Source organism: Trichosurus vulpecula, chromosome 1, assembly GCF_011100635.1.
Source record: "Trichosurus vulpecula isolate mTriVul1 chromosome 1, mTriVul1.pri, whole genome shotgun sequence".
In the NCBI taxonomy this organism is placed as follows: Eukaryota; Metazoa; Chordata; class Mammalia; order Diprotodontia; family Phalangeridae; genus Trichosurus; species Trichosurus vulpecula.
This window is the reverse complement of record NC_050573.1, coordinates 159,079,464-159,094,530: the sequence shown is the minus strand read 5'-3', so window position 1 is coordinate 159,094,530 and position 15,067 is coordinate 159,079,464. Positions and strand designations below refer to the sequence as shown.

Genomic DNA, 15,067 nt, shown 5'->3' with positions numbered 1-15,067 from the left:
TCAAGACTTTTGATCCCTTAATGTAGAAGCTGGTAGATCTTGTGTTATCCTGATTGTGTTTCCACAATACTCAAATTGTTTCTTTCTGCCTGCTTGCAGTATTTTCTCCTTGATCTGGGAGCTCTGGGATTTTGAAACAATATTCCTAGGAGTTTTTTGGGGGGGATCTTTTTCAGGAGGTGATCTGTGGATTCTTTCAATTTCTATTTTACCCTCTGGCTTTAGAATATCAGAGCAGTTCTCCTTGATAATTTCTTGAAAGATGATATCTAGGCTCTGTTTTTGATCATGACTTTCAGGTAGTCCAGTAATTTTAAAATTATCTCTATTTTCCAGGTCAGTGGTTTTTCCAATGAGATATTATCTTCCATTTTTTCATTCCTTTGGTTCTGTTTTATAATATCTTGATTTCTCATCAAGTCACTAGCTTCCACTTGCTCCAATCTAGTTTTTAAGGTAGTGTTTTCTTCAGTGGTCTTTTGGACCTCCTTTTCCATTTGGCTGATTCTGCCTTTCAAGGCATTCTTCTCCTCATTGGCTTTTTGGAGCTCTTTTGCCATTGAGTTAGTCTATTTTTAAAGGTGTTATTTTCTTCAGTATTTTTTTGGGTCTCCTTTAGCAAGTCATCAACTTGTTTTTCATGATTTTCTCCCATTCTTCTCATTTCTCTTCCCAATTTTTCCTCTACTTCTCTAACTTGCTTTTCCAACTCATTTTTGAGCTCTTCCATGGCCTGAGACCAGTTCATGTTTTTCTTGGAGGCTTTTGATGTAGGCTCTTTGACTTTGTTGACTTCTTCTGACTGTATGTTTTGGTCTTCTTTGTCACCAAAGAAAGATTCCAAAGTCTGAGTCTGAATTTGAGTCCGTTTTTGCTGCCTGGCCATGTTCCCAGCCAACCACTTGACCCTTGAATTTTTCATGGGGGTATGACTGCTTGTAGAGTAGAGAGTACTTTGTCCCAAGCTTGAGGTGCTGCGGTGTGGTTTTCAGAGCCATTTCTACACAGAAGCTCTGCCACACCAGTGCTCCTCCTTCCCGAAGACCCGCCAACCCGGATTGAGACTCAGATCTTAAATAGGCTCTTCACTCCTGCTGGGATCCACCACTTAATTCCTCCCACCAGGTGGGCCTGGGGCTGGAAGGAACTGCAGCTATAGTTCTGTCCTCAGAGCTGCACCACCTCTGATACCCTTGGCCGAACTGCGAACTCCTTTCACTCTGTCCCTCGCAGCTTTTCCTACTAACCTTCTCTGTTGTCTTTGGTGTTTGTGGGTTGAGAAGTCTGGTAACTGCCACAGCTCACTGATTCAGGGTGCTAGGGCCTGTTTTGCCCAGCTCCCGGTCTGGTTGGTCCTAGCCCAGCCCACACTGGGCTCTGCTTGGCTCTGCTCCCAGCTCTGTTGCAATAGACCCTTCCCCACGACCATCCTGGCTGTCCTGGGCTGGATCCCTGCTTCCCTCTGTTATTTCGTGGGTTCTGCAGCTCTAGAATTTGTTCAGAGCCATTTTTTATAAGGTTTTGGAGGGACCTGTCGGGGAGCTAACACAAGTCCCTGCTTTCTAGCTGCCATCTTGGCTCCGACCCCCTGCATGTACTATTATTACCTAAACCAGACTCTTCTTTTCCCTGAAGCACATGTCTACAGTTAGCTTTCATCTCTGAGTCTTTATCTTCCTTCAAGACTCGGTTCAGGTGACACTTGCTCTGTGAAGCCTTTCTTGATTCACCTGGTTATTAATGTTTTGTCATTCCTCAAATGACTTTTTATTATGTGTGTATCATGGGCATCTTGATAGGATATAAGCTTCTTGAGGTCAAGATTGCATTTTTCTTTGTATCTCTGGCATTTAGAATTGTTTAGTTAATGTTTTATAAATGTTTATTGAATTGTGAGCCCCCTAAAAAGGAACTGTATCTGATTCCATGTTCTATTTGTTTTTGAGACTATGTCTCCCTGTCTTGCTCAGGCTGGAAATGCAATGGCACACTCCTGATTGGCATGAGAGCTTTCACCTACTCAGTTATTGAACTAGGGTGAACTGCTTGGAGGCCATAGTGGTCCAGGGGAAAGGAACATTCTTCATGTAGTGGTGAAGCAAGGAATACTTCCAATACTTCCTGGACCTTCTTTCAAAGTAGTTATTTATCTTCCCCAGGGAGCTAGCTAGTGTTGCTTGTATTCTTTGTAGGCAACACTCAATCAGCTGCATCAGTCAGACAATGCCAAGTGCTTATGGGGTTAGAACATTTGTTTGTCAGGGACTCACCTTAATGGTGTCAGATTTATGTGGAAATTCAATTGACTTAACCTCCTGAAGCTCAGGACTCCTGAGCTCCAGTGACCTATTAGCCGCAGCATCCCCTGTACTAGGAATGATAGGTATCATTCCTAGCCCAGTTTAATTTAATTAGTTTAATTAAAATTTAACAGCTAATTAGGTACTAAGAAACAGGTTAGTAATTAGGTAGTATAGTCAAAATGATTAAACTGGCTTGATGAATAGACAAGTAAATATATTATTACTACTGTTAATACTAATATTAATAATTATTGTACTCAGAATAATACATAGTATGAATAATATTATATAAAATATCTAGAGGAGACTGAAATGATGAGTAATGAATGCCATGTGTATTTTTAACAAAAACAGTTTCATTTCTTTAACAGGATTATCAAACAAGAATAACAGTTATCTAGTTACCCAGGGGCATATTATCTAGCTTAGATGATTCATGATCTTTTGTGAGGCCAAGAGAGGCACTTTGCTTGGCTCATGTAAAGAAGGGGACCTTCCACCTTTCCCCACCTCACACCATCTTTCTCATAAATACACTTTGGTATGTAAGAAATAAAGTGATGAAAACTGAAACCCATAGACCCTCTGGATAACTGGGCAGAATGTTTCACTAGGTTAGGAAAAAAGCACTTTACCAGCTGAGATTTTCATCAAGATAAATGAAACTAAATAGTATATAAAATGCAGTCTCAGGCAATAGTTTTTCAGTGGCCTTTCATGGAAACCCAAAGATTCATGAAGCATCTCTTGAGGGTCCTTGAAGTAAATTTTGAACATGCTCAATCCACGTTTGTTCCTTTACTTCCATGCTCCTCTCCAATACTCAACCAGGGATTATGATTCAGAGCTTTGGGGGAAATAAAAAAGGTTTTCACAGTTTCAAAAACTTTGAAAAGTCTATAGTAAAGAACATAGCAACATTGTTTCTTATCAGTGAACTTCAAGTTGATTGAATCATCTAGAAAAATTACATGAAAAATTAAAGCACTTGAAAGAAAATCTTTTACCTAAAACCCCTCCCTGCCAAATGTCTGTAACTTTTTTTTTCATTTTTGATTTGCTAGGTTATTGTGAACAATGCAGCTGGGAATTTTATCTCTCCTTCTGAACGTCTCTCTCCTAATGCCTGGAAAACCATAACTGATATAGTTCTGAATGGCACTGCCTTTGTCACCCTGGAAATTGGAAAAGAGCTAATTAAAGCACAGAAAGGTATTTTGAGTCATTGCCAAGCTAAACCACCCTTTTAGGGTAATTAATATAAGTCTTAAGATGTATATACTCAGTTTATTCAAATGAATTTGCCATCTCATTAGTTCTGTAATTCAGGAATGTGGGTCCCAACCTAGTCATTCATGGCCAACGTATATGATTCTTGTCTTGTTTGCTACAAGGGATCCACCAAACATGCGGGAGGCCTTCTTCATTTTCTTCCAATGTCATGAGGGTACCATTATAACCCTTTGGCTGTCCACTTGTCATCCCTTTGTCCTTAGATCTGCATTCAGACTCTACCAGTTCTGTCTCTGGAAATGGATAGCATTTTTCATCTTGAGTCATTCAAGATCATCTTGGATCATTATATTGCTGACAGTAGCTAAGTCATTCACAGTTGATCATCATATAATATTGTTGTTTCAGAGTACAGTGTTCTCCTGGTTCTGTTCATTTCACTATATGTCAATTCATGTAAGTCTTTTCAGGTTTTTCTGAGAGCATCCTGCTCTTGATTTCTTATAGCACAATAGTATGCTATCATAATTGTATGTCACAATTTGTATAGCCATTCCCCAGTTGATGGGCATCCCCTCAATTTCTAATTCTTTGCCACCACAAAAAGAGCTGCTATAAATATTTTTGTACTTATAGGTCCTTTTCCATTTTATTTTTTATCTTTTTGGGATACAAACCTAGTATTTTGCTGGAGCCCAAATTGCTCTCCAAAATGGTTGAATCAGTTCACAACTCCACCAGTAGTGTATTAGTGTCTCAATTTTCCCGCATCCCCTCCACCATTTGTCATTTTCCTTTTCTGTCATATTAGCCAATCTGATAGGTGTAAGGTGGTAGCTAATAGTTGTTTTAATTTGCATTTCTCTAATCAATAGTGTTTTACAGTATTTTTTCATGAGTACATAGATAACCGATTTCTTTGAAAGCTGCCTCTTCATATCCTTTGACCATTTATCAATTGGGTAATAGCTCTTATTTTTATAAATTCACCTCAGTTCTCTCTATATTTGAAAAATGAGTCCTTTATTAGAGAAATTTGCTATAAACTTTTTTTAGTTATGATTACTAATTGTGTATTCCCTCTATCCTGTTTTCCTCCCATTTATACTGCTCTCTCTCTTTTCACCCAGTTCATCCTCAAAAGTGTTTTGCTTTTGGCTACTGCCTTCCCCAATCCACCCTCCCTTCTGTTAGCCTCCCTGCCCCTTTGTCTTATTCCCTTTCTCTCCTACTTTCCTGTAGGTTGAGATAAATTTCTGTATCCAAATGATGTGTATCTTATTTCCTCTTTTACCCGATTCTGATGACAGTAAGGTTTAGGGTCTACCCCATAATCCCCATTTTTCCCTCTACTGTAAAATCTCTTTCACACCTCTTTTATTTTTTAATTTTTTTTGGAGGGGGAAAGGCAGGGAAATTGGGGTTAAGTGACTTGCCCAAGGTCACATAGCTAGCAGTAAGTGTGTCAAATGTCTGAGGCCATATTTGAACTCAGGTCCTCCTGACTCCAAGGCTGGTGTTGTACTCACTGCTCCACCTAGCTGCCCCACACCTCTTTTATGTGAAATAATTTACCCTATTCTTCCTCTCCCCTTCACCTTCTCTCAGTGCTTTCCTCTTTCTCATCCCTTAATTTTATTTTTTAGTTATCATCTCATCATATTCAACTCACACCTATGCCCTCTTGTCTATGTATACTCCTTATAGTTGTGAGTGTCATCTTCCCATGTAGGAAAGTCAACAGTTTAACCTTATTGAATCCCTCATGATTTCTCTTTCCTATTTACTTTTTTATGTTTCTCTTGAGTCTTGTATTTGAATGTCAAATTTTTCTATTGCTCTCTGGTCTTTTCATCAGGAATGCTTGAAACTCCTCTCTTTCATTAAATTTCCATTTTCCTTTCATGCATTATACTCAGTTTTTATGGGTAGGTGATTCTTGCTTGTAATCCTAGCTCCCTTGCCCTCTGGAACATCATATTCCAAACTTTCCAATCCTTCAATGTAGAAGCTGATAAATCTTGTGTCATCCTGACTGTTGCTCCATGATATTTGAATTGTTTCCCTCTAGCTGCTTCCATTATTTTCTCTTTGATCTGGGAGCTCTGGAATTTGAGTTTTCATTTTAGGATCTCTTTCAGGAGGTGATTGATGGAGTCTTTCAATTTCTATCTTACTTTCTGGTTCTAGAATACCAGGGCAATTTTCCTTGGTAATTTCTTGAAGTAATGATGTCTAAGCTCTTTTTTTGATCTTGGCTTCCAGGTAGTTCAATAATTCTTAAATTATCTCTCCTGGGTCTATTTTCTAGGTCACCTGTTTTTCCAATGAGATATTTTACATGTTCTATTTTTTCATTCTTTTGATTTTGTTTTATTGTTTCTTGATGTCTTATGGAATCATTAGCTTTCACTTGCCCAATTCTAATTTTTAAGGAATTATGGTTTTCAGTGAACTTCTTTTTATCTCCTTTTCCATTTGGCCAGTTCTACTTTTTAATGAATTCTTTTCTTCAGTGAATTTTTTGTACATCTTTTTCCATGTGGACAATTCTGCTTTTTAAGAAGTTCTTCAGTTAATTTTTGTATATCTTTTTCCATTTGGACAATTCTCCTTTTTAAGGAGTTCTTATCTTCATTGGATTTTTGTGCCTCTTTTACTGTTTGTCTACTCTGTTTTTTCGGTGGTTTTGTGTGTGTATGTGTGTGTGAATGCATGCCTCTCTTGCCAAGCTGTTGACTTTTGTTCGTCATTTTTTTCTATCACTCTTCTTTATCCTTCCAATTTTTTTCTTTACCTCTTTTATTTGATTTTAAAAACATTTTTTGAGCTCTTCCAGGAATTCTTTACACATTTTTTCTTTGAGGCTTTGGATGTAGCATTTTTGTCTTGTCTTCTGAGTTTATGTTTAGATCTTTCCTGTCACTATAGTATCTTTCTATGGTCAGCTTCTTTTTTTTGTTGTTTGTTCATTTTCCAGCTTATGTCTTGACTTTTAACTTTATATTAAAGTTGGGCTCCACTCTCAATGTAAAGAGGGCAATGTCAAAGTGTCAGGTTTTTTGTACAGCCGTTTTTAGAGCTAGTTCTGGAAGTCTGTATGTTTTCAGATCTTCCAAGGTGGTATGATCTGAGAAGTGTGTTTACTACTCTTCTGGCTTGTGTTTTAGTCTGTGAGTGACTACAAGTACTTTTTTCCACCCTAGAACTGTGACTAGGCTCTCCACTCCCCTATGGCTATAAGTTCTGGTGTGCTAGTACTCCTCCTTGCCCTGAGACTGTGACCCAGGACTGCAACCTGGATCTGCATTAGTTAAGCTCATAATGCAACAGAGTCCTGCACCCAGTGCCAGTAAAGGGACCCCTGTAATTTCCTTCCATTTTCTGACCTCCTTACCATCTATGGGCTGGGAGCTCCAGAAATCTCTTCTGCTGATTCAGTTGCCTGCAAGGCCCGCTTCTACCTTGCTCAGGCTTGGCCTACTGATGGGGCATTGCTGGGGGCATTTCCTGTGCCGGACTGTGCTCCACTCTCACTCTGGTGTGACAGACCTTTCCTGCCAATCTTCTAAGCTGTCTTAGGCTGGAAATTTGTTTCACCTTGCCCTTTTCTGTTTTCTGCCACTCCAGAATTCATTTTGAGACATTACTTAAAGTCGTTTGGAGGGGAATTAGCTCCACTCCTCCTGTACAATTTACTGTACACAAAAGGAAATCAAGTGTAAGTTGCCCAGACTGAAAGCAGATCCTTCCAAATGAAAACCTACTTTAATAGTTACCATATTTCCCCATGTATAAGATGCACCTTAATTTTGGTGCCTGAAATTTGGAAAAAAATGTATTACATAAAGTTATTGAACTCAAATTTTATTCATCTGCTCATAGCTTTCAGGCATCTTTTTGGCAAGTCTGGTGTGTGTACACATGCTTATCCATTCCGTTTCATGAACCTGAAGCACCAATTGTGTCCTCCTTTGAAATCAGTAACTTCTTTTTCATCAGCAATTCTTCTTGCCTCATGCTGAACCATCTCTGTGGACACAGGAATTCCAACTGCCCTTTGCTCTTCGATTCATATCTTCAGTTCCCTCTCTAAATCAGGCTATTTTGCTGACTTGCTTCTCATGGCCTTCTGCCCTGGCGTTTTCAGTAGGGTTTCTTCTTCCCGTAGCCAGTCTCCGATTGTCTTCTCAGTTTGAGGAGGACCAAACTTATGTTCAGCAGCACGGTTTCCATTCACTTTTGCAGACTGGATCGCTTTTAACTTGAATTCAGCACCATATGAAAATCTTTTCTGAGCCATTTCTGGGCAGAACGTGGCAAAATGGTAACCTAATATACCGGTAACAAATACGAAACAGTGAGCACAAAGACAACAAGCGCAAAAAAGTGGGAAATGCAAGTAAAAAAGTCTACAACAATGAGTGTAAAAACAAGCGCGAAAAAGCAGGAAATGCAAGTAAAAAAAACTACAACCACTATATAAGATGCATCTGGTTTTTAGACCCCAAATTTTTCGAAAAAGGGTGCTTCTTATACATGGGGAAATATGATATAATGTTCTTAGCTGTTGGAGCACAAGCTAATGAGAGTATTTTCATGACCCTAAACTCAGGAATGGATTGTAGAGATTTTCTAATTCAGCTCCTCATTTTACAGATGGTAGAATTGAGGCCCTGAGATTTGAACTTGCCCAGTGTGTCACGAGGCAAGTGGCAGAGCTAAATCTAGAATCCAGATCTCTTGACTTTGTCAGGTTTAGTGCCTCTTTCTCTCCCCCGAAGTGTTAGTTCAACCTGTATTTTCCTTCTTTTTTCCCCTTTTGTACAGCAATTGGTTTCAAATATAAAAACTTTGTCATTAAAAAAATCAATATGTTTTCAGTATAATTCTGAAGGATAGTGCCTTGCAACCTAATAGAGTTTTGTATTATTGAAGCCAATTCTTTTATTCTGAAAAAGCACATTTGTTTGCAAATAAGTTGTTAGTATCAAGTTAGAAATGAATCTTTCTTTGAAAATTTTATCATAAACATTTAATTATACCAATCAGGATAAAAAATGAAACATATATCATTCTAATTCTGTATCACCTTGATGTCTTCCCATATTTCTTTTTTTTTAAATAGTTTTAACTTCTAACAGTCAATATAAACTGTCAAGTAGCTGAAAAGTAATGAAAGATGAAAATAAAGCAAATAAAAGAAACAAGAACTAAAATTAAACAAAACAATACCAAAAAGCAATTATTTTTATAATTGCATATTTACTAATTATTAAAAGAAATAAAACTCTCCATATAAACTTTATTTAAAAATTTCATTCTGGAGCAGCTAGGTGGCACAGTAAGTAGAGCACTGGCCCTGGAGTCAAATCCGGCCTCAGACACTTGACACATGTACTAGCTGTGTGACCTTGAGCAAATCACTTCACCCCAATTGCCCTGCCAAAAAAAAAACCAACAAAAAAAACCACCAAAAAAAAATAAAAATTTCATTCTTAGTGTAAAGCCAATGAATGATAGATTGATTGAGGCATGTTCTTACAAGGCTAAGGCCTATCTGTTTTTAATGGTGCTGTTTGTTTTTACAGTGTGTCATTTCTGAATATATTCTTTCCTCTCCAACTCACAACATCAAGTCATTTCTTGTAGCATAAATTTTAAAAGAAAGAAAAAATGGCTCAGAAAAAAAAAACAAACCAAAAAACCAAACTCACTTGTCTGCTATGTTTGGCATTATATGCATAATTCCATAATCCTTATCTCTGCAGACAGGGGAGGAAAGTACTTTTTCTCAACTCTTCTCCAAGTTCTGTTTCATTATTTTTATTCTTTCTATTTACATTGTTATAGTGTATATTAATTGCCTGGTTCTGTTTACTTCACTCTGGATTAATGGAAGGCAATGATAAAGCATGTATTAAGATCTTTCTATGTGCAAAGTACTGAGGATACACAGAAAATTGAGACAGTCTTTTTTCTCAAGAGATTTAGGTGGAAAGGTTATTGCTCTCCACTTATTTTCTAGTTTCTTGGGTTCTGAAGGATTCTCTGGTTTTATACATGGCCCACAGAATGTTCTGAAGTTTCTTTAATAAGTTCAGTTGCTCTTCCTATGCAACATTGTGCTAGCTAATCAAGGACTTTTTCACATTTTAAAGCCTATGACTGATTGATTGAGGCATGTTCTAACAAGGCTAAGGTATCAGAGAGTACAACTTTATCATACAATATTTTAAAAATCATTTGTTTTTATTTTAAAAGTTCAATTTTATTTTTAGGCTTGAATTCTCTCTCTCATCTCTCTCTACAACTACCCCCTTTGAGAAAAAAAGAAAAAAAAACAAATGTAAATCAAACACATAAGATCAGGCAAAGCAAATTCCTACCTTGGTCATATTCAGAAAAGAAAAACAAACATACACATAAACATTAAATTGCACTCTTGAGTCCATCACTTTTCTTTTTCTTTTTTTTTCACTTAAAAAAATTTTATTTTAGACTCAAACACCAGAACACAAATACAGAACAGAGAAAAGAAGAAAAATATCATAAACTTAAATACTGGAATTTAAACACAAAGTAAGAAATGAAAAAGAAAGCATGTCATGTACGTAGCAGAACATAAGAGAGGATTCAAAATATGTAACGATAAATTTTCATTTCAAGAAAGCCTATATGATAAATACTACACGTGTTGAGAGGTGTCCAACCTTTGCTTCCTTGTAAGTTTTTTTTGTTCTCTGCTGTACATTTTTTACTTTGTTCTTTTTTTGCCCTTCATACCCACTCCCCTCCACCCCCACCAAGGCTACAATTAAGTGCAGATATATTTCTAAATCGATATATACCTACACACACACACACACACACACACACACACACACACACATATATATACACATATAGACATATGCTTTCCCTAACAAATTCTACTCCTGACCTTTGTTTTTATGCTTGTGCTTATCTCTTGTTTCCTATCCCTCCTGCCTCCTCTACTTAACTTTTACCCGCTAACGTGCCCTCCTATTACTTAGCCTAACTGCCCCCACCAAGGATCCCTCCCCTATCCTCACATTCTCATTGATCTAAACACCCTTCTGTTCCCCCCTTAACCTATTTCCTCACTTTTCCCTCTAGAGAGCCCTCCTTTGTCCTCTCCCTCCTCCCTATCCCCTTACCATTTTATTTTTTCTGAATTTAGAAGATGTTTATACTCCCCTAGATATGTATGTGTTGTTCCCTTTTGAGCCCCTTCCTGATGAAAGTAGATTACCAGAACTACCAGCCCTCCTCAGTTTCTCTGTATTTATTCTTCCCCTTGTACCTTGTTTGTATAAAATAATTACTCTTTTTAGCTGTTTCTAAATGGTTTTACTTTATAAAGGCATATCATACTCAGGTCTACCCCAGTCTTCCTTACGAACTACCCAATTACTAAAGGCAATCTTAGACATATATACATTTTAGATAAATAAAGAGCAAACAGTCTGTCCTTATTGAATGCCTTGTAATTAGTCTTATGTTTCTCTTGGCTCTTGTATGTCAGATCTTCTACTAAGTTCAGGGTTTTTTTAAAACAAAGATTGAAAGCCTGACAGTTGATCAAATGTCCATTTTTTTCATTCAGGACTATGCTTAACTTTGCTGGGTATGATATTTTCAGCTGGAGCCCCAGTTCTTTTGCTCTTTGATATATAGTGTTCCAAGACTTGCGGTCCTTTAGTGTCTCCACTGCTAAGTCTTGTGTGATTCTAATCGTGGCATCATCATATTTAAATTGATTTTTTCTTGTTGCTTTTAATACTTTATCCTTAAGCTGGGGGGTTTCAGAATTTGACTTTAATATTCCTATGAGTTCTGTTTGTGGTGCTTGATGAATTTTTTTCTATTTCTACTTCCCCCACCTTGTTCTAATGTCTCATGACAAATTTCTTTAATTATTTCTTGTATTATTGTATCAAGTTTCTTTTTTTGATCATAACTTTCAGGTAGTACCATTATTCTTATGTTTTCTCTTATTGACCTGTTCTCCAGATCAGTTGTTTTTCTTATGTTTTAATTTCTCTTCTATTTTTCATTCTTCATATTTTGCTTAATTATTATTATTGTTATTATTTTGCTTTTTGGCAGGGCAATTGGGGTTAGTGACTTGTTCAAGGTCACACAGCTAGTGCATGTGTCAAGTGTCTGAGGTCGGATTTGAACTCAGGTCCTCCTGACTCCAGGGCCAGTGCTCTACTCACTGCACCACCTAGCTGCCCCTGTTTAGTTATTTCTTGATCTCTTGTAACTTTGCTGGCTTCCCCTTGCCTGATTCTAATTTTCAAGGTGTCATTTTCTTCCTTAAGATTTTGGATCTCCTTTTCTGATTGTCTGACTTTCTTTTCATAATCTTCTTGTTTTTCTTTGGTTAGTCTTATATATATATATTTTTTAGTTTTTCCTCCATCTCTCTCATTTGATTTTTAAAGTCTTTTTTAAGTTCTTCTATGAATTCTTTTTGGGCAGGTGATCATTTGGTATTACTCTTTGGAATAGAAGAGGGTTTCTTTGCTTCAATATCCTCCTCTGAAGATGAACCCTGGTCTTCTCTATTCACATAATAACTTTCTATGGTTGAATTCTTTCTCCTTTGCCTGTGCATTTTTTCGTAGTAATAGCTTTATTTTTGTAAACACCTCTAGCCCTGGAGTATGGGGGATGGTGCCTCATCACCTTTCTATCTGGCAGTGGATAATATGTTTCATCATGAGTCTTCTGGAACTGTGGTTGGTTTTTGTATAGATCAGAGTTCCTACATCTGTCAAAGCTGATTGTGTTTACAATATTGCTATTTTATAAATTGTGCTCCTAGTTCTGCTCACTTCACTTTTGTCAGTTCATATGAGTCTTCTCAGGTTTCTCTGACAACTCTTTCATCAGTTCTTACAGCACAATAGCATCCTATTATATTCATTGACCATAATTTGTTCAGATATTCCCCAGTTAATGGATACCTGCTCTTTAATTCTTTACTGTCACAAAAAGAGCTGCTATAAATGGATCCTTTTCCTCTTTCTTTGATCTCTTTGGGTATATACCCAGTGGTGGTATCATTGGATTAAAGGGTATGCACAGTTTAAAATGACTTTGGACACAGTTTCAAATTGTTTCCCAGTATGGTAGGACCAGTTCATAGTTCTATCTATTCATATCCTTGGAACATTTGTCAATTGGGGAATAGGTCTTGTTCTTATAAATTTGATTAAGTTCCCTATATATCTTAGAAATTAGATCCTTAATCAGGAATTGCAAAGATTTCCCCTCTCCCATTCCCTGTTTCTTTTCTAATTTTAGCTGAATTGGTTTTACTTGTGCAGAAACTTAAATTTTATGTAATCAAAATCATCCATTTTTCCTTCCATGAACCTCTTTATCATTTGTTTGTTTGAAAACTCCACCCCTATCTGCCAAAGCAGATTCAGGTTCTATTCTTCTAATTACTGCCATACAAGCCATTTGTTTCCTTTCATATTCTCTCAAGATTCTTATTTTTCTCTTGAATCACATTGCTACATTTCAATATATTACAATCCTGCTATATTTCCATGTTCTCTTGGGAATATATAGGGTCCTAAATGAGTGTTGGTTCAGTTTCCTTTGTCTTGAAATATTTAGAGTTGTTTGCACTTGTTTAGATATAGATATCTCTGTAACTGTCTTCATTCCATTTTAAGTATTTTTCTTTTTGATTTATTTGCTTGTATTTTGAGCTCTTAACTTAATTTTCTTCCTTTTAAGATCTTTGGCAATTTCAGGTTTGTTTTTCCTTTATATGTGTTTATTGCTCATTTTCCAACTCCCATTTTATGGCAGATGCAACAGGGTTTAAACCTCCAAGGGGTTTCAGACCCCTCCTACATTGTGGAATTCACTTAATACCAGCCTCAGTCAAGTAACTTTACAGAGACTGTTCTGGCCTAACTGGATGCCAGTTCCTTTTAATTCTGGATTGATGTAGCCCCCTCCACACACTGGCACCTTGCCTCTCTATTCGTTTCTCCGGCTGTATTGTTACATTTTAGTAATCTGCCTTGTTATACCTTTCCCTCCTCTGGAAGTGAGTGGGCACAGTTGAGTTCTGCTTCTTGTTGCTACAGAACGCTGGGATGTGGATAGGCGCAGGATGCCATGAAAGAGACGGCAGCAGGAACAAGGTTATTGTTGAGTAGATCCCAAAGCAGAAACTAATGGATCAGGTTGTGTGCCATGCCATAATGTGGGGGCTGGTGGGGAAAAGGATTCTGAGAGTACATTAGCGATTAGCCTTCTCTCCTGTTAATTCATAATGTTGTTGTCTGGGTAAGCTTCTTGGTCTTTTGGCCAAAGTGTACCACTTGGACTCTTCTCTTCTCCTTAATGGACTTGCAAAAATAGCATTCATTGTAATGTTTTTCTCCATTAGACCCATGTATTGGTTTATAAGTTTTACTGCAGGATGGGTACTTTTCTGATGGCAATTTTTTAAACTTAAAGCAGTCTGCCTGATGTTGTGGTACAGAACCTGTATTTAAGGCAGACATTAGTGCCAGCATTAGGAACATCTAGCTAGCTGCTGTTCTGCGCTCAGCCATCACGAGGCCAGCATTACACAGGCTGGATTCTACCGGGCACCTGGAGGCTTCAGCAGAGGCTGCGTGGGGGTGGGCCCATGGGAGGACTGTGTTCTGGCTCCAAGGCTGCGTCCGTATCTGCATATGTCCAGCGGCCTCATGTCTGTTATTCCCCATGTTTCTTTATAGTCTTCATATTTATCATTTCTTTGGAAACTACATACCTATGCTGTGGTTTAACTATTTCCCAGTTATTGGATATGTGGGTTGTTCACAGGTTTTTGCTATTGAGAATGATGCTGCTATGAATATCGTTTATCAATAGCAGTCTTTTGTTTCTGCTGATCACATCTCTAAGTTCTATTCCTACTAGTGGGACACTATGTCTGTGTTAATTCCCTAAACATCTTAGGCATCAAAGATGTTTGATGTGAGGATTTTTTTCTTAACCAGTATAATAATGCGTAATGAGATTGTATGTCTCATTGAGTTTATTTTGCATGTTTTCTAAAATAATTTTTTCATCATTTATTCCTCGTTTCATTTTTACAGTTTTCAGTTGTACGACAGCAGGTAGCAGCTAGGCGGCACAGTGGATAGAGCACCGGGTCTAGAGTCAAGAAGATTCCTCTTTCTGGGTTCAGATCCAGCCTTAGGAACTTACTAGCTGCGTGACCCTAAACAGGACACTTAACCTGGTTTGCCTCCATTCTTTTGGTCTGTAAAATGAGCTGGAGAAGGAAATGGCAAACCACTCCAGTATCTTTGCCAAGAAAACCCAGATGGGGTCATGAAGAGTCAGACACAACTGAACAACAACAACAGCAACGACAAGAAGTGGGTGTTAGGGAGAAAAACCTGGATCTGGAATCAGAGGATCTAGTTTTGAGACTTGGCTTTTCTGTTCACAGGAGGCTAGTCATTACATTTCCCTGG

General features: G+C 37.7%; 1 protein-coding gene across 1 annotated transcript in view; it reads left to right on the top strand.

Annotated features, from left to right (window-relative positions):
* The window catches only part of DECR1 (2,4-dienoyl-CoA reductase 1), a 52,531-nt gene that overhangs the window by 20,993 nt on the left and 16,471 nt on the right, over positions 1-15,067 (top strand). Inside the window, exon 5 of the mRNA XM_036757975.1 lies at positions 3,368-3,515. Within this exon, the coding sequence (XP_036613870.1) occupies positions 3,368-3,515 (148 nt within the window). The remainder of the gene's footprint in view (positions 1-3,367; positions 3,516-15,067) is intronic.